Source organism: Garra rufa, chromosome 25 (assembly GCF_049309525.1).
Source record: "Garra rufa chromosome 25, GarRuf1.0, whole genome shotgun sequence".
Taxonomy (NCBI): domain Eukaryota; kingdom Metazoa; phylum Chordata; class Actinopteri; order Cypriniformes; family Cyprinidae; genus Garra; species Garra rufa.
The window spans coordinates 29,491,495-29,513,241 of record NC_133385.1 but is presented as its reverse complement, the minus strand read 5'-3'; the positions used below and the strand labels follow the sequence as shown (position 1 = coordinate 29,513,241).

Below are 21,747 nucleotides of genomic sequence, written 5' to 3'. Positions count from 1 at the left end.
TCCTTCCGATTCTCATTGTAAACATTTTTTTTTACAGTATTGACTTTTTTATTAACGTTTCTTAATTTTAGGAGTAAATTTACTTAATTTTTCCCACATTTTTACTTAAATATACTTAATATTTTACACTATGTAAAAATAGTCCTATTTTTTATGAATCTCACAGAAATGGTCAAGAAATGTCTTCACACCAAATTTAAGAAAAAGGAATAATAAGTAATATTTTGCATAAAGAAAACTTGATTAAAGATTTTTTGCATTGTGATATTAAGCATATTTTTCCTTAAATTCTTATTGTAAAGGGAAAAAAAACTATTTAAATTATAAAATATATTTTAAATATCTGATTGGGGGGAAATCCAAATGTTGAATAGGATTATTTTTATCACTGTATTACAGTACTTTTTTGATCATGTTAATGAGAAATTTGAGGGGACAAAAGTACTTAAATGTAAAAAAATATTTACTAATTTTTTACTTAAAAGTGCTTAATATTTAACACAGTGTAAAAAATCTTAATAGTCTTAATTTTTTATGCATGTTACATTTCTTTTATGAATCTCACAGGAATGGTCAAGGAATTTCTTATTTCACACCAAAATTAAGAGAAACAAATAATCAGTAATATTTTGCATAAAGAAAACTTGCATAAAGATTTTTTGCATTGTGATATTAAGCATAATGAGGAAAAAATTTATTTAAATTTGTACTTAAAAGCACTTAATATTTAACACAGTGTAAAAAATCTTAATAGTCCTTTTTTATGAATCTCACAGAAACGGTCAAGAAATGTCATATTTCACAAAAATTTTGAGAAAGCAAGAAGAAGTAATATTTTACATAAAGAAAACTTGCATAAAGATTTTTTACATTGTGATGTTAAGTATATTTCCCATCAAATTCTCATCGTACAGAAAAATAACTAAATATAAAATTACAAAAAATATATATTTTTAGTACTGTTACAGTATTGACTTCTTTATTGAAATTTTAGGAGTACGTTTAATGAAATATTTACTTAAATATACTTAATATTTTACACAATGTAAAAAAAAAAAAATCTTAACACTCCTAATTTTTAATGCATAAAAAGGTGAACTTTCCTGTGAGATTCACACAGTTATGGAGTAAGACAACGTTTTGTAACAGTGCCTGAATGAAACCAGGAGTCTCCTCACCTATTTCCTGCAGACGTCACATTATAAAAGTGATCACTCCGTACGGTTCATAACAGTAGTATCTAAAGCCAAAGACCCAAAAGCTCAAATGAAAGAAGAAGGAACATAAAGTCTATGACGTCTCATTTACTTCTAATGCTCAGCTCTAGTTTCAGCGTTCAAACCTTTTCCAAATCAAGAAGGTACAGTAGCTAAAATTCTCACAGAAGTAAAATATCATAAACAGCTGAACTCCCACTGACATACCACAGAGCGACTAGATCCGAGGTTCGTGTGATCTGGAGCGCAGGGTCAGTAGAGGTCACTGAGTCCGGCCGTCTTTCGCGCTTTCTGCATGAGCGCTCGCAGCTGGAACTGCTTCCGGGACAGCAGACGCACATGCTGAGGACAAAACGGGGATGTCAAACAAGAATAGTCTAATGTAAGACAATAAATCCCATTGAAAACGAACAAACCTTGAGGAAGACCTCCAGGTCGATGACTCCTCTACGCAGGGCTTCTCCCAGGTAGAAGATGGTGTCCTCGATGGCGTTCTCCTCTGCGTACAGGTTCAGGATCTGTTTGTAGAGCGGCGCTGTTGGGATGATCACGTCGTCGATGTCGTTGTTCTCCGACTGGTTCTCCATCTTCTCCAGAGCTTCGCTCAGTTCCTCGTCCTTCTTCTTGAGGAGCTCGATGTTTCTGTCCACCTCAGCCTAAGATTGGCATGAAAAAAACATGGCTCTACAGTGCAACCATTTCACTCGCATTTGCGATTGAAAACTACTGCGTGCGACTATGAAAAATATTTAGGAGCAGCATGAGCGACTGACCCGACCAGGATATTTGTGTTTGCGCTGAGGGGAGCCTCGTGTTTTTGCAACGTTGAGTAATGTATCACAGACACATCTCACGAATCCTTTCATAAACAAAGTGCAGAGAGAGTGTAAAAAAGAGATTGATTGTGGAGTGTAGAGATTGCAATGAACTAAGATGAGTGACAGCTTTTAATGGTTTTTAGGCAGTGTTGTTTTCGTCAACGATGACGATGACGAAATCATTTCGTTGACGCCACTTTTTTTCATGACGAAAACGAGACGATGACGAGATAAAAATGGCTCGTTGATGACTAAAACATGACGAGACGTGTGTGAGTTTTCGTTGACGAGACGAGAATAGACGAAAATGTTAGTGGGTGGTCCGTCAGACGTTTAAAATGCATGACATTTCCGCTTATTGTGCATGCCAATTAAAACTTAAAAAGTATCTGACGCTATGGCAAGCCGTTTTAGCATTAAATACTCTTTGCTATACTAGTATGGCAAGCCGTTTTATCATTCCATCCTTGTTTGTCTTTTATGTTCTAAAACATTCCTTCATTATTGTAATTATTGGTGAAAATAGTCAATCCGGAAGCTCACATTGTGTTGAACTATAGATCTGCTATTTTCAGAACTTATAAGTGACACTACCCAACAGCAAAATACTTACTGACCTACATTAATTTGTTAAAAGACTACTTTTTTCCCTTTTTTTGACTAAAACTAGACTAAAACCTTTTTGACTTTTCGTCGACTAAAATTGGACTAAAACTATCACATATAGAAGTGACTAAAATTTGACTAAAACTAAGAAGCATTTTAGTCCAAAAGACTAAGACTAAGACTAAATCTAAGATGGTTGTCAAAAACAACACTGTCTTTAGGGAAGTTTGTAAATGAGATAATGATTTAATACAACAGTTAAATAAACAAGAAGTTATTATTATTAGCCTGATTTTGCTCTGTTTCGTCATCAAAAATGGTCTGAAATTAGCCACAACTGAGCTGCTGCGCATCTCCACTCAAACACAGCGGTGTTTTGTTTATGAATGAACGTGTGTTTTTAAACAAATCTAGTAAAATGATTCAATTTCCCATTCATCACTTGCTTTATTCCTGAATGAATCAGCCGTTCGAACAAATCAAGTGAATGAATGATTCAGTAATTAAATCAGTGACTTGCCGCCACCTACTGGCAGATTTAGCTACATTTTTAAAGATGCCATAGAATGCATTGAGAGAAAATTTTTAATTGTTCTCTGATATCCAGAGGTGGGTAGTAACGAATTACATTTACTTCGTTACATTTACTTGAGTAAATTTTTGGGGTAACTAGTACTTTTAGAGTATTTTTAAAGATAGGTACTTTTACTCTTACTCAAGTACATTTATAGTGAAAAAAATTACTTTTACTTCGCTACATTTGATGGCGTTCCTCCGTTACTGTCCTCAGAAGCGTGTCGTTGGAATTTTCATTTCATGTCTGATAAAACTGCGTTAATGCTGCTTTGTATTCAGCTGTTACTATGGAAACCGTAATATTTCAGTGCTCCTAAAGCGCCCTCTCGTGACAGAGAGTTAATTTTTCATTTCCAATTATTTTTTTTTCAGCTGTTTATGGTCAAATGGTTGCAATTATCGACTCATGTTTTTATGCAGCAAACACAGAGTTGTAAATGTAAAAAGTTAAGGTGCCTTGTAAAAATCTAAACAAGTACAGTAATATTTATGTTTTAAATAAATATAATAAATTATATACTCAATTTATCCCTTTTAATGTTATACAGGATGAAATGCCATAGTGTAACATATTTTGTTTTTGTGTGAAACTGTATCTGAATTTTAAATCATGCCATTTTATGGCTTAATATTCTACTTTACATTGTCCAATCCCATTACTGTTTATTTTACTTTTGCAGATCTTAAAAATGGTTATGAATTGCTTTAAATTAATATTTAAAAACTCTGTAGATACACTTAATGAAATAAAAATAATGAAATAAAATTACTTCCTTGATATTTGTTTATATTTGTGTATTAAAAACATTTTAAATTAAACTCCTATCTCAAGTTCTATATTTAAAAAAGGTCTTTTTTTATTTGGGCTAGTTAAATTAATTTTCGGGCTACCAAAATCTGAAGAGTACCTAATCGAAGGGCTACCAGAAATTTTGCGAACCCTATATATATACATAAATAAACACCTTATTTCAGCCTATGTTTTCAAAGAGAGGTGTGCGGAAGCTTTCCAAACAGTTTGAAATTCAGGGTTGTACTTGTACTTTTACTTGAGTACAGATTTTGGGTACTCTACCCACCTCTGCTGATATCTACATAAAAGGTATATGGCATAGGAAAGGGCAAAAAATCTCCAGAAATGGTTTTACAGGTCCATTTACAACCTAAAATTTGCCCCTAGAATGTTATTTTGTTATTTGTCTGTTATTTGGAAGCTTCATGAATATTATTGAGCTCTGCTCTGATTGGCTGTTTCACAGAGCTCAATAGCTCGCACAGGGATAAAAATATATATTTAATTAGGAGCTCTAGCCGCTTTTAATATGCGGTTTGTTGAATCTGCCGTTTTGAATCATGGATATTTTAGTTTCATTACTGCTTGACAGTGATACTCAAGATCTGTAAATCATTCGTCATCATCAGGCAGTTATTTATCCATCATTCACCATCATCAGCGCAGGCATCTGAAATCCTATGTATTGCAATGTAACAGGCTAGCGCTAGCATTAAGCTAACCGTGTCCCTTCAGTGGCTTGCCTTGTTTTACTGATGTTCTGACGTTACTGATGATTGGGCGATGCAAATGTTGGAGGCGTAACTATGAACAATCTCGGGAAAGTTTCATAACAGTCGCTGTTATGTTGGAATTGACCTATTTTTCGGTGGTCTTTTGCAAACACTAGATTAATATAAGAAGGAGGAAACAATGGTGTTTGAGACTCATGGTATGTCTTGTCCATGTACTGAACTGTTATTATTTGACTATGCCAAGGTAAATTCAGTTTTCCATTCTATGGCACCTTTAAAGTATCTTTTCAGTTTTTTTAAATCATATAATATTTTTGTATTCAACATTTTATATTTAAAACATGAATCTCAATATGAATTTATGAATCTCATTACACAAATACATGTTCAAGCCACTTTTGTGTTCCTCTGTAGTACAAATTAACTGTTTATACTGATTTCATTTGATTGGTAACTTATTCTTATCCTACTTGTTCTTATTCTGTTGTTTTAATTAGACATTTTAATAAGCTTAGAAATTATAATTTTTAAACTGAAAAGATACTTTAAAAAATGCAACTAAATCTGCCAGCAGGTGGCGGCAAGACACTGATTTAATTACTGAATCATTCATTCATTTGATTCGTTCGAACGGCTGATTCATTCAAGAATAAAGCAAGTGACTGTCTTTATGAATGGGAAATTGAATCATTGACTCACTAGATTTGTTTAAAAATGCACATTCATTCATAAACGAAACACTGCTGTGTTTGGATGGAGATGCGCAATGGTATAGTTGTGACTTGTTTCAGATTATTTTTTGACGACGAAATCAGGCAATAGTGTTATAGTCAGACAATGTAAGTCACTTAATATTAACTCACTCTCATTTACAAACTCCCTTAAAAATCATTAAAAGCTGTCACTCGATCTCACAAAGCTCCATTATAATCAGTGAAGCTCTCTGTACTCCACAATCAATCTCTTATTTGTGACCTTGGAGCACAAAACCAGTCTTAAGTCACTGGGGTATATTTGTAGCAATAGCCAAAAATACATTGCATGGTTCAAAATTTTAGATTTTTCTTTTATGCCAAAAATCATTTGGAAATTAAGTAAAGATCATGTTCCATGAAGATTTTTTGTAAAATTCCTACTGTAAATATATCAAAATGTAATTTTTGATTAGTAAAATGCATTGTTAAGAACTTATTTTGGACAACTTTAAAGGTGATTTTCTCAATATTTTGATTGTTTTGCACCCTCAGATTCCAGATTTTCAAATAGACGTATCTCGGCCAAATATTGTCCTATCCTAACAAACCATACATCAAAAGAAAGCTTATTTATTGAATATTGAACATTTAACCTTATGACTGGTTTTGTGGTCCATGGTCACATTTACACTCTCTCTACACTTAGTTTATGAAAGGATTCGTGAGATATGTCAAAACACAAATATGCTGATCGGGTCAGTCGCACATGGTGCTCCTAAATATTTTTTTATAGTCGAACGCAGTAGTTTTCAGTCGCAAATGTGAGTAAACTGGTCGCACTACACAACCCTGAGAGTAACTGTAAATGTTCTTACCACTTCCTGGTCCAGGCGGGACACCATGTCTTCCAGCTTCTGGTGTCCTTTCTTCAGGTCTTCCTCTGTTCTCTTCAGGGCGTCTAGCTCGGCTTGTGCTCTGTCCATCTCCTCCTTCATTCTCCAGCGCAGTTTATCGCTCACGGCTGAGATCAGCGACGCTCGGATGGTGTCTTCGCCGATGGTACCATCACGACTTGGACCTGGATGGAGAAGATAAAGACAATTTATTGCCACTGATTTGGTTTGGGGAATTAGAAGCAAGATGTTTCAGTGTACTAACAATGCACATTTTCACATGTTTTTGAGTAAATGTTGGTGAGTGTAGCCAGCTCACTGAATATTCTTGAAACATTTGAGATTTTGCACTAAGGTCACGAGTTCAGTTCCCAAGGAATGTATCAATTAATAAAATGAATACACTTAATGGAATGCAAGCTGCTTTGGATGGAATCATCTGCTAAAAGTTTATTTGATATCAGTTTTAAGAAACATTATGAATACTGCAGCAAATTTTTTGTTGTTGTTGTTACGTTTCCTATAGAATATGTCATTAGACTAGTTTCACAATGCCTCCATGTTTTGTGACTCCAGTCTCATATAAATTGTCAATTTTGGGGAAAGTTACTTTTAAAAGTAATGCATTACAATATTGAGTTACTCCCTAAAAAAGTAACTAGCTTAGTTACTTTTTATGGAATGGAATGTGTTACGTTACTTTTTAAATCTGGGCAGGGCTTGTTAGTTTGTTTTTAATATAAAAAGTTATATTTTTGGCAAATGTAAAAGCCTTTTGACACCAAAAGCCTCAGGCTTAGAGAAAAGTAAATTCACGTCTGTATAGCAGACCGCAGAAGAAAAATGCCAACTCTTTAGCAATAAAAAAGGAAAATAAATGTTAGATTATCTTGAGTAATTTTTGCTTATTTGTAGGAATGAATTAGATCATTGAATGGTTCATACAATGGGATTACTACATAAAGTATATTTGTATTATTTAACATTTTATTATTGCAGGTTTGTGTAGAATTTCACAGTTTTTATTCATTTTGAGGAATACTGTACGTGTTTTTTAGTGAGTGAGATGAATTAATGCAGGTTCACATTTATTCTAGAACTAAAGTAACACCTTACTCACGATTTATCTCAACATGGGGACAGGAGAGCTTTTAATTAATAAATGGAGTGGAAAGTATATAATTATATTAATAATTAAAATAAATATTTTTACTTTCACTTTGAGAGAAATATTGCTGTATGGGAGAAATGTTTTTGTTTACTATTCAGTGATATAATAGTGCATATAAAATTATTAGATATCATTCCTGATTCAACCTTGGTGATTTTAATAATTGTATAAATAATGTAATTTAAAAAAAAAAAAACCTAGTATTAAAAAACGATATATATTTTACAGTTTTTAATGTATTTAAGTATTTAAAATATCTTTAAATATACAAATATTTAAATATATTAATATTTAAAATTTAAAAAAGTATGCATTGTTTTAATAATATATAAAATTATTAAATATAATTCTAATTCAACCTTGATGATTTAAAAAAAATATATAAATGAATAATAAAAAATATATTTTAAAATGTTTTAATGTAATTATGTAAAATATATTTAAATATGTAATATGTAATTTTCAAATCCTTTTTAAGTCAAAATTTTGGTTCTGGTTAAAAAAAATCATTTTAAATTATTTTATAAGGCTACATAATTATGATATGCATTGTAGCTGTAACACAGCCATTTTGCAATACTTTTGTGTACATTTCGCTATAATCAAATTATGTACCATACAGTTAAGAAATAGTGCTTTCAATTTGATTAATCGTGATTAATCGCATCCAAAATAAAAGTCTGTGTTCACATAATGTGTGTATATTTATATGTATACATATTTTAAGAAATATATGTAGTAAAAATTTATATATACACATGCACACACACACACACATATATATATATATATATATATATATATATATATATATATATATATATTTCTAAAGCATTTAATTATATAATTGTTATGAACATAAATATAAATATTTTCTAAATGTATACATATAATTATACAGAGTACACACGCATATATTATGTAAACAAACTTTATTTTGGATGCGATTAAGATTTGACAACACTAGCATAGTATATTTATTAGGGCTGGGACACGATTAATCGCGATTAATCGCATCCAAAATAAAAGTTTATGTTAACATACTAAATGTGTGTTTACTGTGTATATTTATTATGTATATATAAATACACACACAAACATGTATATTAAAGAAAACTGAAAATAAAAATTAAATTAAAATAAATAAAATATTATAATTCTATATATAATCTAAATTAAATACAAATATAACTATCCACACATATAAGTATTTTTTAAAGGCTATACATGTATGTGTGTGTATTTATATATACATAATAAATATACACAGTAAACACACATTTAGTATGTTAACATAAACTTTTATTTTGGATGCGATTAATCGCGATTAATCGTGTCCCAGCCCTAATATTTATTTTACATTATACTGTCCAACAACTTTGCCTTCACAATCGAGAAACGATAATGAAATGAAAAAAAAAAAATCTAAATATTTTTTTTGTTTGTTTTAATTTACAATACTGCACTGTGACTTTTTTTCCCCATATTATGTAAACTGTGCCCCTGAGAACGTCTGCCGTCTGTGAGTTGCTTGGCTGAAACGTGTTCATATCATCTCAGCCGTACAGAGACACTCAAGAGTGATTGCAGACTCACACGATCTGCATAGCACTGTGGTTAATGTCATGGTTCAAACCTAAGGATGAACTTCCCCGGGCCTGATATCCTCTTCCCTCTCCTGCCACTCTAAATATACCCAGCACCCCCTCTGTCAAACGGGGTAAACTAGATAAAGTCCCTTTGACCTTTAGCAGCTCAGAATCCAGTTACAGACCCAACCTTTCACAGCAGTCCAACGGGGTCACTGTACAGCCGGCACGCGGCCAGACTGAAGACCAGAGGTCAGGGTCACGGCAGAGCAGAGACAGACGGGTGAAGCAAATATGAAGGGTCAAGTGTGTTGTAGAGTTTACTTTTATGAAGCTGACATGAACACACCATCCGTGTCTGGTCCAATATGCTTTCTTATTTTAGATCTAGACTCTCAAGGCTGCAATAACCTCTTGACAACTGAGTAAACATCTAGTTAAAGAATGCCTGTATAAAGTATAAGCGTTCTGTAGGTGTTACCAATTCAGATTAACTCTAATTCAGAAAGAACGTTGTTAATCCAGATTAACTCGCATTCATATTAAAAGATACCAATTCAGATTAACTCACTTGAAGATTGGTACTTCAAATTCAGAGTAAAGACCACTAATTCACATTAACCCAAATTCAGAAATTATTTTTAAATTAAGCAGCTAATTCAGATTCAAAGTGAATGCTACCAACTGAGTTGAGATCTGATTCAAATTCAGTGTGTTCAGACGTAATGCTTGCTAATTAAGAATTCATATTCATACTGTTGCTCATTTATATTCAAAGTGTTCAGATTAACACAGATTTATATTGAACGTATCCAATTCAAATGAATTCAGATTTAAACTGAATGCTACTAATTCAATAAAGATCTGATCTATATTCAGTGCTCAGATTAGATAGAATGTTGCTAATTAAGAAGGACTTATAATCATATTGAGTGCAGCAAATGTAGATGAACACAGATTGACTGTTCTTCACATTTTACAAATTTAGATTAACTCAAACTGAATTTTGCCGGTTCAACTGAATTCAGTTTATCTCCGATTCAGATTCAGTGTTGCCAGTTCAGATCAACTCATATTCATACTAAATGTTGCTCATTTAAATTCATAATTGCTATAAATTCATATTAACACTGATTTAGATTGAATGTTGCCAATTCAAATGAATTCAGATTTAAACTGAATTCTACCTATTCAGATCAGCTCTGATTCAGATTCAGTGTTGCCAGTTCAAATCACCTCATATTCATATTGAATGTTGCCAATTCAAATGAATTCAGATTAGGGATGCACCGAAATGAAAATTCTTGGCCGAAACCGAAAACCAAAAAAGAGGAAACCATGGCCGAAAACCGAAACACCGAAAGAATTATGCCAATTATTAGTACCATTGCATTTATGGCTATGACTGTGTACTAATCTTACTAAAATCAAGGCATTGCAATTGCATAAATTAATTAAGTTAAATTAAGTTTCAAAGAATAAATCATTTATATTAATTTAAATAATTATTATCAGTCAAGTATTATATTACTTAAATAACATATACATATATTTTACTGCCTTTGTTTAAATTGTTTAAATTTTTCTAACACATTATCTTGTGGATCCATCAGTTCACATTTACAACTCTACGCGTTTCTCTTCCAGCAGGAGGCGCTGTCAGATTGGTACACAAAGCAGTGCAGCAAATGACTTTGAAGTGTGCAGCGCTCGTATTTATTCAATGGATAGCCTTCTGAAGTTATCGCAATTCTTGTCTTTCAGTCCCTACATTTAAGACCACCTGAAATCATAATTAAGACTTTCTTAACCCCTAATAACACTGCAGTCATCAATGAAAATTAAGAGCTTTATTTCAAGAACCGACTTGCAAAAACAAATCTTACACAAAATACGTTTCTTTTTATTTTTTTCCAACCATGTTCGGGGCACAAGAAAAATATTAGGGGACTAAATTAATATCAGCATATGAAGTATAATCGTCTCTCATTGTCTCTGAGAGAATGCACGTCAGATGCTGAAAGTTTTTACCATTGTTTTTCACTCACTGAAAGCTACATCTGTCTCGATCTCTGCTCTCATCACTGCACGCACGACTGCAGACACAGCCCCTCTTGAAATTTCAGCATTATAAGTTTTGCAAATCGCTATCCATGGGTCTTTCTCAGATATACTGAAATACGTCCACACTGCAGACGTGTTGCTTCAGACAAGCACGTGCAGGCTGCGGTTTCTGTTTGCGTCAACATACTGTTTCAGCCGTGTTGTTTCGGTGATAAGAATCTTTCGGCCGAAAATTTTCGGCGGCCGAATATTCGGTGCATCCCTAATTCAGATTTAAACTGAATTCTACCTATTCAGATCAGATGTGATTCAGATTAACTCATATTCATACTGAATGTTGCTAATGCAAATGAATTTAGATTCAAACTGAATGCTACCAATTCAATTTAGCTCTGATTCATATTCAGTGTTGCCAATTCAGATCAACTTGGATTCATCAGAATGTTGCTAATTAAGACTGATATTATATTATATTCAAATTGAATGCAGTAAATTTAGGTAAAAATCAGATTGAGAATGTTCCTAATATAAATTCTGAGTAAATGCTACAAATTTAGATTAACCCAGATTTAGACTGAATTTTGCCAGTTCAAATGAATTCTACCAATTCAGTTCACCTCTGATTCAGACTCAGATGCCAGTTCAGATCAACAAATTTTCATACTGAAAGTTGTTCATTTACATTCAGAGTAATTGTTATCAATTCTGATTAAAACAGATTCAGATTGAATGTTGCCAATTCAAATGAATCCAGATTCAAACTGAATGCTACCAATTCTATTCAGTTCTGCCAATTCAGATTAACTCAGATTCACATTACCTCAGATTCAGATTCAAATGAATTCAGATTTACACCGAATTCTACCAATTCAGTTCAGCTCTGATTCCAAATCAGTGTTGCCAGTTCAGAACAATTCAGATTCATACTGAATGTTGCTCATTTAGATTTAGAGTAGTTGTTATAAATTCAGATTAACACAGAATAAGATTGAATGTTCCAATTCAAATGAATTCAAATTCGATCTGAATGCTACAAATTCAATTCAGCTGTGATTCATATTCAGTGCTGCTAATTCAGATCAACTCAGATTCAGACTGAATTTTGCCAGTTCAAATTAATTCTATCAATTCAGTTCTGATTCAGATTCAGTGTTGCCAATTCAGATCAACGAATTTTCATACTGAAAGATGCTCATTTAAATTCAGAGTAGTTGTTATCAATTCTGATTAAAATAGATGTTGTCAGACTGAACGTTGCCAATTCAAATTAATTCAGATTTAAAATGATTGCTATCATTTCAGTTCAGCCCTGATTCTGATTCAATGTTGCCAGTTCAGATCAATTCAGATTCATACTGAATGTTGCTAATTTAAATTAAGACACAGATTCAGTTTGAATGTTGACAATTCAAATGAATTCAGATTCAAACTAAATGTTACCAATTCAGATCTGAATCATATTTAATGCAGCAAATTTAGATAAACTATAAATTCAGACACAGATTCAGACTGAATTTTGCCAATTCAAATGAAATCAGATTCAAACTGAATTCAACCAATTCAGTTCAGCTCCGATTCTGATTCAGTGTTGCCAGTTCACATCAACTCAGATGTAGATGCAGAATCTTGCTAATTAAAATTGACTTATATTCATATTGAATGGAGAGTAAACGCTACAAATTTAAATGAACTAAGTTTCAGATTGAATGTTGCTAGTTCAAATGAATTCAGATTCAAATGGAATGCTAACAAATTAAATGCTCAGATTCAGTATTATCAATACAGAATAATTTACAAAACTGAATTAAGTCAATTTAGATCAATTTGAATAGTTGCCAATTCATAAACATTTAAAATCAAAATAAATGCTGCAAATTCAGTTTAACTGTGATTCAGATTTTTTAAGTGTTGCCATTTCAGATCAATTTAGAATTTTGTTAATTCAGATTAAATTCACATTAACTGCAGAAAATGTGGATGAACTCAGAATCAGATTAAATAATGCAAATTCAATTTCAGAGTAAATGCTACCAATTCAGATTAATACAGATTTAAACTGAAGGCTAGCTGTTTGGTTTGACTGTGGCTCAAATTTAGTGTTACCAATTCAGATTAACACAGATTCTGACTGAAGAATCTAGTTCAGTTTAGATCTGATTCAGATTCAATGTTGTCAATTTAGATTAACCTAGATTCAGATTTAATGACTAATGACTGAAAATTCAGATCTACTCTTTTTCAGACTCAGTTCTGCCACTTCAAATGACTTAGACTGAAAGATATACTCAGCTTTAGATAGAACATTGCAAATTAACATCAATACAGATGTTTAAATTTTGCCAATTCAGATAGAAAGTGGGCTGAGAACAATTCTGAAAAACGCCTACAACTTAAAACTGAAAATGGAATCCATATTGCTTACTCCAGGATGACTGTAATTTGCAGATGAAATGTATATGATGTAGTGCAACTATAAAACTGAGCCAAAGGCAAACATGCCAACTCACCCACAGTAGTGACAGGAGTCTGGGAAGTGTAATGTGCTGGACCGCCTGTGGCAGGATAAGCATTGCCTCCTGGGTAAGGGTAGCCTGGGTAACCACTGGAGCAGACACAAATCATTGCATAACCAATTAATCATGCTCTGTAATTGCAACACAGGTTTTTCTACAAAGTGTTTTCATATCATGAGTGTACAATATTTGTACATATCAAAAAGTACAAATGATTGTAACAGGTTTATTAAATGTTCAGACTGTTGCATGTGATCTTTGGTCAGACTAAAGGAGTCATTACCAGGGGTTTGGGTTCGGCCCATAGGGAGATACTGCTGGCATTCCTGGCATGTAGGACTCTGGAGGAAAGAGAAGGACACAAAACAAACACTAAGAAATGAACTGCGAGTGCAGGCAGACCTCTGCTGTTTAAAAGAGGCATTACTTTGACAACTGGGAATGGTTGCATATTCATCAACAGCTTATTTTATGTATGAGCAATCTGAGCTAAAAAATGAAGTCACATGAAAGTCTATTTCAGTGGCCAAAATATTTGGCCATGGCTTTGTCATAACAGATTAAGTATCTATGTTTTACAGCAATGCATCCCCATAAGGATTTATCTCCAGGTTAAGAAATATCTATGTCCTATTGCCAAAACTAAATTTAGTAAAAAATGAAAAACAAAAAAATAATAAATGTGTATTTTTAGTACTATTAGCACATGATTTAAAAAAAAAAACTGAATAAAAATGTTTATAGAAATATAAAATCAATGACATAAGCCATATAAAAATGACAAAAACACAACAAAATTAAAATGAAAACTGAAAATATGAAAAAAAACTCATTCAGAATATAAATAAATAAGGATATATCTCCAGTTCAAGAAATATCTCTGTCCTATTGCCAAACCCAAAAGAAAAAAGAAAAAAATGTGAAATTAAATTTAGTAAAAAACAAAAAAATAATAAATGTGTATTTTTAGTACTATTAACATATGATTTTTTCTTAAAAACTGAATAAAAATACTTATAGAAATATAAAATCAATGACAAAAGCCATATAAAAATGACAAAAACACAACAAAATTACTCAAATTTAAAGTAAAATTAAAATGAAAACTGAAAAATATGAAAAATAAACTCATTCAGAATATAAATAAATAAGGATATATCTCCAGTTCAAGAAATATCTCTGTCCTATTGCCAAACCCAATAGAAAAAAATGTGAAATTAAATTTAGTAAAAAAACAAAAAATAATGTGTATTTTTAGTACTATTAACATATGATTTAAAAAAAACTGAATATAGAAATATAAAATCAATGACGTTAGCCATGTAAAAATGACAAAAACACAACAAAAATACTCAAATTTAAAGTAAAATTAAAATGAAAACTGAAAAATATGAAAAATAAACTCATTCAGAATATAAATAAATAAGGATATATCTCCAGTTCAAGAAATATCTGTCCTATTGCCAAACCCAATAGAAAAAAATGTGAAATTAAATTTAGTAAAAAACAAAAAAATAATAAATGTGTATTTTTAGTACTATTAACATATGATTTTTTCTTAAAAACTGAATAAAAATGTTTATAGAAATATAAAATCAATGACAAAAGCCATAGAAAAATGACAATAACACAACAAAAATACTCAAATTTAAAGTAAAATTAAAATGAAAACTGAAAATATGAAAAATAAACTCATTCAGAATATAAATAAATAAGGATATATCTCCAGTTCAAGAAATATCTCTGTCCTATTGCCAAACCCAAAAGAAAAAAGAAAAAAATGTGAAATTAAATTTAGTAAAAAACAAAAAAATAATAAATGTGTATTTTTAGTACTATTAACATATGATTTTTTCTTAAAAACTGAATAAAAATACTTATAGAAATATAAAATCAATGACAAAAGCCATATAAAAATGACAAAAACACAACAAAAATACTCAAATTTAAAGTAAAATTAAAATGAAAACTGAAAATATGAAAAATAAACTCATTCAGAATATAAATAAATAAGGATATATCTCCAGTTCAAGAAATATCTCTGTCCTATTGCCAAACCCAATAGAAAAAAATGTGAAATTAAATTTAGTAAAAAAACAAAAAATAATGTGTATTTTTAGTACTATTAACATATGATTTAAAAAAAAAACTGAATAAAAATACTTATAGAAATCTAAAATCAATGACAAAAGCCATATAAAAATGACAAAAACACAACAAAAATACTCATATTTAAAGTAAAATTAAAACGAAAACTGAAAATATAAAAAAAAATCATTCAGAATATAAATAAATAAGGATATATCTCCAGTTCAAGAAATATCTCTGTCCTATTGCCAAACCCAATAGAAAAAAATGTGAAATTAAATTTAGTAAAAAAACAAAAAATGTGTATTTTTAGTACTATTAACATATGATTTAAAAAAAAAAACTGAATAAAAATACTTATAGAAATCTAAAATCAATGACAAAAGCCATATAAAAATGACAAAAACACAACAAAAATACTCATATTTAAAGTAAAATTAAAACGAAAACTGAAAATATAAAAAAAAAATCATTCAGAATATAAATAAATAAGGATATATCTCCAGTTCAAGAAATATCTGTCCTATTGCCAAACCCAATAGAAAAAAAATGTGAAATTAAATTTAGTAAAAAAACAAAAAATAATGTGTATTTTTAGTACTATTAACATATGATTTAAAAAAAACTGAATATAGAAATATAAAATCAATGACGTTAGCCATATAAAAATGACAAAAACACAACAAAAATACTCAAATTTAAAGTAAAATTAAAATGAAAACTGAAAAATATGAAAAATAAACTCATTCAGAATATAAATAAATAAGGATATATCTCCAGTTCAAGAAATATCTGTCCTATTGCCAAACCCAATAGAAAAAAAATGTGAAATTAAATTTAGTAAAAAAACAAAAAAATAATAAATGTGTATTTTTAGTACTATTAACATATGATTTTTTCTTAAAAACTGAATAAAAATGTTTATAGAAATATAAAATCAATGACAAAAGCCATAGAAAAATGACAAAAACACAACAAAATTACTCAAATTTAAAGTAAAATTAAAATGAAAACTGAAAAAATAAAATCATTCAAAATATAAATAAATACTATACCATTATATAAGTAACACAAAATTACCATTGATAAATTATAATTTAGTATTACAATAAATGGATTGAGAAAATATGCAAAACAATCTTAATGCTAAAAGCAAGCTTCTTGCCCATATCTCATGGGAAATTCATGTCAACTGTATTATGAGATTGGCTCACAAACAGGCTCGAGAAGAAAAGGCTGTGCTCACGGTTCGGGGGTCCGGCTGCTTGGAAGGCCTGGTAAGGAGGTTGTGTGGTGGGTCTGGAGAAAACGGGCGGCTCCTCACCAAACACAACAATCATGACCTGGATGAGGCCGTACAGATCTGACTGAGGCTAATGGACGAAATAAAAGATGAAACAATGAGTGAGAGAACGGACATGTTCAAGGTGTCGGATTTCATATAAATAGCATAAAACATTATCTATTTTATTCAGTGAGCCATGAGGAAAAACATCGTACATGTTTCCACTCGTGCAGGTATGGCAGGTAGATCTTGCCGTTGGCGTCGATGTGTTTGCCGGTTTTGATCATCATCGCACTTGTGGGCTTCACAAAGCATATAGGAGGATTGTAGGGATACGTATCCAGCAGCCACAAGCACACGGGGATATTATACACATTCCCTGAAACAGGAAAAGCAAGCGTCATTATACGTGTTATAATGCTGCATTTATCTTTACACTATAAACAATTGTCTAACTCACCTCTATAACTAACTGGAACAGTTCCTGTGAGGCTCATCAAGTCTCTGGATGATCCGTCATTAAACACTGTGAAAGAAACATCAGTTATTCATGGAAAACTCCAACGATTTACAAAGTACAGACAGCAAGAGAGAATCTTACCATACGGATCCATAACAGGTTTGAGGTCTTTGTACTGAGAGATGACGTTTGTTATCTCTCTGACAGTGAGATCTCTGTACTTGTATTGCTGAAAGATAAACATAATACACTTATGTAAATAACTAAACAAACTATTATCTCCATTATAAAGCTTTAATGTATGAAAGTACATTGTATTAACATGATATATCAAATTATTGAACAAAACAATACATAATAAAAGATTGCTTATGTTATTAAAGCTATTTTAAAATATTAATATTTATTTTGACTTAAAGGTAAAACATATGAAACCACCCAAATCCACTGTTTTAGAACAGTTTATATAAATACAGACAAATAACATGACTAATATAGTAGATAATCTGAACTTAAACCAAAACACATATATTTTTTCAGTACTATATATTCAATGCTAAAAAAATATAATAAAGGTAAATAAAAATGTTTTTAAAAAACAATGACACTGATGTAAAAATGGCAAAAGCACACAAAAACTGAAAATATAAAAATAATTCAAAATATTAATGAATACTGAATATAGCACTGTAGATTTTAAATATAAAACTATACTTTAATTTTAAAATATTAAAAAATATTTTAAAATATTAAGATTTTAATTCTAAAATATTAATAATATATTTATAAATTGCCTAATACAGTAGATAAACTGAACTTAAACAAAAACTAATTAAAATAAATAAATTGAAGCTCTAACAGTACAAAAAAATAATAAAAGTAAATAAAAATGTTTTTAAAAAACAATGACAATGATATAAAAATGGCAAAAGCACACAAAAAATTATTAAACTTACAACAAAAACTGAAAATATAAAATAATTCAAAATATTAATGAACACTGAATATAGCACTGTAGATTTTAAATATAAAAATATACTTTAATTTTAAAATATTAAAAAAATATTTTTAAATATTAAGATTTTAATTCTAAAATATTAATAATATATTTATAAATTGCCTAATACAGTAGATAAACTGAACTTAAACAAAAAAAAATTCTTTGAAACTAATTAAAATAAATAAATTGAAGTTCTAACAGTACAAAAAAATAATAAAAGTAAATAAAAATGTTTTTAAAAAACAATGACACTGATATAAAAATGGCAAAAGCACACAAAAAATTACTAAACTTACAACAAAAACTGAAAATATAAAATAATTCAAAATATTAATAAATACTGAATATAGCACTGTAGATTTTAAATATAAAACTATACTTTAATTTTAAAATATAAAAAAAATATTTTAAAATATTAAAATTTTAATTCTAAAATATTAATAATATATTTATAAATTGCCTAATACAGCAGATAAACTGAACTTAAACAACAAAAAAAAATTTCTTTGAAACTAATTGAAACAAATAATTTGAAGTTCTAACAGTACTAAAAATGTAAAAAGGTAAATAAAAATGTTTTTAAAAACAAAGACATTGATATAAAAATGGCAAAAGCACGCAACAAAGTTACTAAACTTACAACAAAAACTGAAAATATAAAAATAATAAAAAATATTAATAAATACTGAATATAGCACTGTAGATTTTAAATATAATAATGCACTTTATCATTAAAAAAAATGTTTAAAACAATTATCTTCATGTAAACAATATTTATAATTCATTAATAAAATATATTTAATCAAGATGACATATCAAATTATGTAAATGTGCATTCAATAATGATCAGTTAAGTGTTATATGTGTACAGATATCTGCTAATGTTATTAACGAAGGTTATTAAAAAGTATGAATATAACTAGTTTGACTTTAAAACATGAAATCAGCCAAATCCTAAACGGCAATTCTTACTACATCTTATATAAACTCAGACAAATAACCTGCCCGATACAGTATATATAAGATTATGTTTCATTTTGACACAATGATATTAAAACCCTTTCATATTCTGTTCCATTCAATTTAAGTAACTATTCAACTGAAATAATAAACGATACTAACCTTCAGCATCTTTTTAAGAGCTCCTTCGTTGACAACAGCCATGATTTACTCCACAAATATAAATAAACACAATAAACTCTTGAGAAATGAATGAATAAACGTGTGAAATGTGAATATACGAGTGTCTCAGCTCAGGCCAAAACACACCGACAAACACTCGTATTACGGCCTGCTGTCCGACACAAACACTCTAAACACCTTAATAACTCATTAATATAGTCCGAATTATAGTTACTTAATGAGAATTCAATAAATAGAGGTCAAAACGACTAGCATTCATCTCGAAGAAGATAAACAAGACGAACGACGCGAGCGTCACTACAGTGCAGGAGTTTCGCTTCCGGTGGGAGTGTGTTGGGTTTTTCAAAATAAAAGTCAGAAAAGTGGTTTCGGTTAACATTTTTAATGAATAAGCCATTATTCATAATTTACTGCAATATAATACTACATATGGTCTATTTTATTATCCTTAGTATGTAATTTTAGTGGTTAGGTAATCCATTGTCTAATGCATAAAGGTCCACACACAAAATCAACACTTGGCATTTTACAACTTTACAAGTACAACTTAAAAGTATCCTAATTTTTTAAGAGTTTTTTTTTTTAAATACATTTGGGTAAATATGTTGTGATTTTAATATCCAACTGTTTATGCCCCACAAGATAAAAATGAATATAATTAATATTTAATATTGTCAAAAATTAATAATAATTTTTTGTTTTTATAAAAGCTGCAGTGTTATACGATTTTTTTTTTATTCTATGGTTCAATAAATTACACCTTTTATAAATTAAAAAGAAAAGCATAAAAATGTTTATAAAACCTCCCAAAATAATTGTTTACAAGTGTCTATTTTAGTAACAAGTGTTACATTTTGTTGTATTTTGGTGTGAAACCCCTAAATTATATGTTTTTAAATAAAAACTGTATGCTAAACTATGTAATCATGGAAAATTATGCATTTAAATAATGGAGCTGTTGTTATAAAAGCTGCAGTGTTATTCAATTTTTTTTTTTTTTTTTTTCATTTTTGAGCCAAATGTCAAAATTGTCAAAATTGTGTGGCTGTCTCAAGTATGGTTTAATAAATTACAACTTTTATAAATTAAATTAAAAAAGAAAAGCATAAAAATGTTAATAAATTCCTCTGGCATAATTGTACAAAAGTGTTACATTTTGTTGTCTTTTGGTGTGACACCCCTAAATTATATATATATATATATATATATATATATATATATATATATATATATATATATATATATATATTAAAAACTGTATGTTAAACTACATAATCATGGAAAATTATGCATTTAAATAATGGAGCTGTTGTTATAAAAGCTGCAGTGTTATTTGATTTTTATTCATTTTTAAGCCAAATGTCAAAATTGTCCTCTGGTGTGACTGTCTCAAGCATGGTTTAATAAATAAGTGTCTCTTTTAGTAACAAAGGTGTTATATTTTGTTGTCCTTCTGTGTGACACCCCTAAATTATATTTTTATTTAAAAACTGTATGTTAAACTATATAATCATGGAAAATTCTGCATTTAAACAATTGAGCTGTTGTTATATATAAGCTGTAGTGTTATTCAAATTTTTTTTTTTTTTTTTTTTTTTTTGAGCCAAATGTCAAAATTGTCCTCTGGTGTGACTGTCTCAAGCATGGTTTAATAAATCACAACTTTTATAAATTAAAAATAAAAGCATAAAAATGTTAGTAAATACCTCCTGGATAATTGTACAAGTGTGTATTTTAGTAACAAAAATGTTTTACGTTTTTTTGTCCTTTGGTGTGACACCCATAAATTATATTTTTTAATTAAAAATGTATGTTAAACTACATAATCATGGAAAATTCTGCATTTACATAATGGAGCTGTTGTTCTAAAAGCTGCAGTGTTATTTGATTTATTCATTTTTGAGACAAATGTCAAAATTGTCCTCTGGTGTGACTGTCTCAAGCATGGTTTAATAAATTACAACTTTTATAAGTTAAAAATAAAAGCATAAAAATGTTAGTAAATACCTCCTGGATAATTGTACAAGTGTGTATTTTAGTAACAAAAGTGTTTTACGTTTTGTTGTCCTTTGGTGTGACACCCATAAATTATATTTTTTAAT

The 21,747-nt window shown here is 29.8% G+C and overlaps 1 protein-coding gene across 1 annotated transcript; it reads right to left on the bottom strand.

Annotated features, from left to right (window-relative positions):
- Nucleotides 1-1,074: 1,074 nt before the first annotated feature.
- Nucleotides 1,075-19,956, bottom strand: tsg101a (tumor susceptibility 101a). Its single transcript, XM_073832185.1, has 10 exons — nucleotides 19,625-19,956; nucleotides 17,644-17,731; nucleotides 17,503-17,568; nucleotides 17,258-17,421; nucleotides 17,004-17,130; nucleotides 13,953-14,010; nucleotides 13,664-13,758; nucleotides 6,315-6,517; nucleotides 1,634-1,873; nucleotides 1,075-1,559 (listed from the first exon to the last, which is right to left on the bottom strand). Exons 1-10 carry the CDS (start codon nucleotides 19,664-19,666, stop codon nucleotides 1,470-1,472), a joined length of 1,173 nt encoding a protein of 390 aa, XP_073688286.1. The 5' UTR covers nucleotides 19,667-19,956; the 3' UTR covers nucleotides 1,075-1,469.
- Nucleotides 19,957-21,747: the final 1,791 nt, after the last annotated feature.

What these genes read in the sequence shown, in the direction of transcription:
- tsg101a (XM_073832185.1), bottom strand. Translation starts at nt 19,666, where the DNA reads ATGGCTGTTGTCAACGAAGGAGCTCTTAAAAAGATGCTGAAG. An exon ending in CTCTTAAAAAGATGCTGAAG is followed by an intron (nt 17,732 to 19,624) that starts GTTAGTATCGTT and finishes TTTATCTTTCAG; the next exon opens with CAATACAAGTACAGAGATCT. An exon ending in GACTCCTGTCACTACTGTGG is followed by an intron (nt 6,518 to 13,663) that starts GTGAGTTGGCAT and finishes TTCTCCATCCAG; the next exon opens with GTCCAAGTCGTGATGGTACC.